This window comes from Poecilia reticulata, linkage group LG14 (assembly GCF_000633615.1).
Source record: "Poecilia reticulata strain Guanapo linkage group LG14, Guppy_female_1.0+MT, whole genome shotgun sequence".
Classification (NCBI taxonomy): domain Eukaryota; kingdom Metazoa; phylum Chordata; class Actinopteri; order Cyprinodontiformes; family Poeciliidae; genus Poecilia; species Poecilia reticulata.
This window is the reverse complement of record NC_024344.1, coordinates 3,140,341-3,142,663: the sequence shown is the minus strand read 5'-3', so window position 1 is coordinate 3,142,663 and position 2,323 is coordinate 3,140,341. Positions and strand designations below refer to the sequence as shown.

General features: G+C 38.1%; 2 protein-coding genes across 2 annotated transcripts in view; both read left to right on the top strand.

Moving 5' to 3' along the window:
- Positions 1–638, top strand: part of LOC103475701 (arrestin-C-like) — a gene marked incomplete at its 5' end in the record, with an annotated part of 2,883 nt that extends 2,245 nt beyond the window's left edge. Inside the window, one exon of the mRNA XM_008427503.1 lies at positions 238–638. The remainder of the gene's footprint in view (positions 1–237) is intronic.
- Positions 639–1,381: 743 nt separating this feature from the next.
- Positions 1,382–2,323, top strand: part of znrd2 (zinc ribbon domain containing 2) — a 6,388-nt gene continuing 5,446 nt past the window's right edge. Inside the window, exons 1-2 of the mRNA XM_008427000.2 lie at positions 1,382–1,493; positions 1,867–2,018. Of these exons, the coding sequence (XP_008425222.2) occupies positions 1,478–1,493; positions 1,867–2,018 (168 nt within the window). The 5' untranslated portion in view covers positions 1,382–1,477. The remainder of the gene's footprint in view (positions 1,494–1,866; positions 2,019–2,323) is intronic.

Here is a 2,323-nt window from a genome sequence, read left to right as displayed (position 1 = left end):
CAAAGCTGTAAAAATACAATCCAAAAAACCTGCAGCTTTAATTGAAAGTTTCCTCTACAAATTATTACCTCTTGGGGCAGAATACAAATACATATATCTGCCCCCTTGATTCAACCTTAAATGAACCCTAAATGAATATTTCAAGATTGTATAAACATTTCTAAAAAGCCCTGTTGGATGACTCAATCTCTAACACTTCACTAAAGATTTTTAAATTTTGTGCTTGATCCTAAACAGAGAAGATGTTACACTGCAGATTGAGAAGACACCCACAGAAAGACAACAAGACAACCAAAGCAAGTAACATGACACACAGAAGAAGAAGATTKTGGCTGGTGTCAGGAAGTGAAGAGAAAAACATTTCAATGCAGGACAGAAGGAAATAAGATGTAACATCAATCCCCTGTTAGATCTTTTGTTGTTCCTGTTCACGTAGAGAGAGCATTGCCATGTAGCTGTAGAGAATGTTGGTGTTTAAAACAAAAATAATGCACAAGACCTTTACTTAAACCCTCACATAAGTGGAATTTTCTTTCTCCCATAAAATGTCAGTTTGAAGCCCATAAAACCACTGTGCTTTTGAACTCTGTGATATACTGTACTTACCCATACAGAAAAATAAATGACTTGGAAAGAAATGCTTTTGTGTTGCAGTGGTGATTTCAAAGTATAATTATTTGTCTGCTTGTTTATTTTAAATATTAAAATCAAAAGTTTTTTCCCTTTAATCTTTGCTGATATTGTTTGTAGCCGCTTAATGATGGAAGATGTTGCACTTTTGAAGCCTCCATGTTTTTGTTGCCTCTATCCACAGTTCTGAATAATGTCAAGCAGCTTTCTGAGAACAAGAGTTCAGTTTCTCATTAATTCTTATTAACATGGCCCTGRTTTTAATACTGTTTGTTTTCTTAATAATGTAGGAATCATTTAATGCAATTAAATGGATAGTATCTTGCAAATATTTGAAAATTATTTGAACTTTTTCAGATTTCAAGCCCTGTAAACAGCGTTGTGCAGTTTACAGCATCTGTAAGCATCTGRTGGGTTTGGGTTTAAAATGTATTAGGAGTAAATGTTGTTTCCAAGCGGCTTGAATAGGAGTGCAGTATCTGAACCTTTGATGACAAGTTTTTCTTGCATGAGTTCCTAACTCTGATGACCATATAAGAAGAGGCCACCTGGATTTGTCTGGATTTTGGAACGGCCTCCAACAATTGCAATAAGTGAGTGCTCCAACCCTTTTTTCGAAGACAACTTTAACTTTAGGTTTCTGTTAGACATTCTTAATGACTGGGTTCTTAGCTGTTCAWCAGYAGTTTAAAAGTCCAAAGATAAAACACTTTAAAAATCCCGTCTGCGTTTAGGTTTTGAAAAAGCTGACAGGTGTCACCGGCAGGGGGCGGTAAACGCCACCTGACACTTTAACCAGCCACGAAGAAGACACATCACTCACAACGTGTAGCAGCAGTGAAGCAACATGGCTTTGAATGGAGGTTTGTGAACGTAACTGTCTGCTAATTTGGAAGTTTTAAGAAACAACTTGTATAGTTTATGTATAATAGTATTTAGCACTTATTTCTGTTAGCTTATATCGTCTGAGCTGCTTCGTGTACGTGTTATCCTGACGTTACCCCGGTTGCTTTGACTGCTAGCTTGTTATTATTTTCTGACAACTATCGTAGCAAGCAAATAGAGATCAATAAAACTTTACTCAAACAAATTAACGGAAAGCTTTACAATGTGTAATAAGCAATTAGAYGGGTAGCATGTTTGTAACGATATTACAGAAGTGTGTGTATGTAGCATAGCTGATTATCAGTGTGTTTGCTCGGATGCTGGTTTTCACTTGTTGTTGCCGACCTGTAGATGAAGAAGACTTTGAGTGGGAGCCTCCAACAGAAGCTGAGATGAAGGTGATCCAGGCTCGCAGGGAGAGACAGGACAAGATCAGCAAGCTGATGGGAGATTACCTCCTGAAAGGGTACAAGATGCTGGGGGACTGCTGCGAGGCGTGCGGGGTAAGCAGGACGTTKGCTTGTAATAATCTAGTCAGAATAAAAGCGGAAGCACTTCGTATACTCTCATATTGAGAATGAACTCAAGCACACTGATCAGGAATGATGATATCACCATTACTGTTTCAGACCTCATTTTACTGTCACAACAGTCCAAATATGTTGACTTACTAAGATTTTAGTGGCCCYGATTTTAAGTCCTGTGTGATGAGAGGTGATTGGATCTGGAATGTGTCTTCTGATATTTCTCCAGCATTAACTTCCTCAGCCAAAATCAGTTTCTCTCGCTCATCTGTCAGGTTGGACAA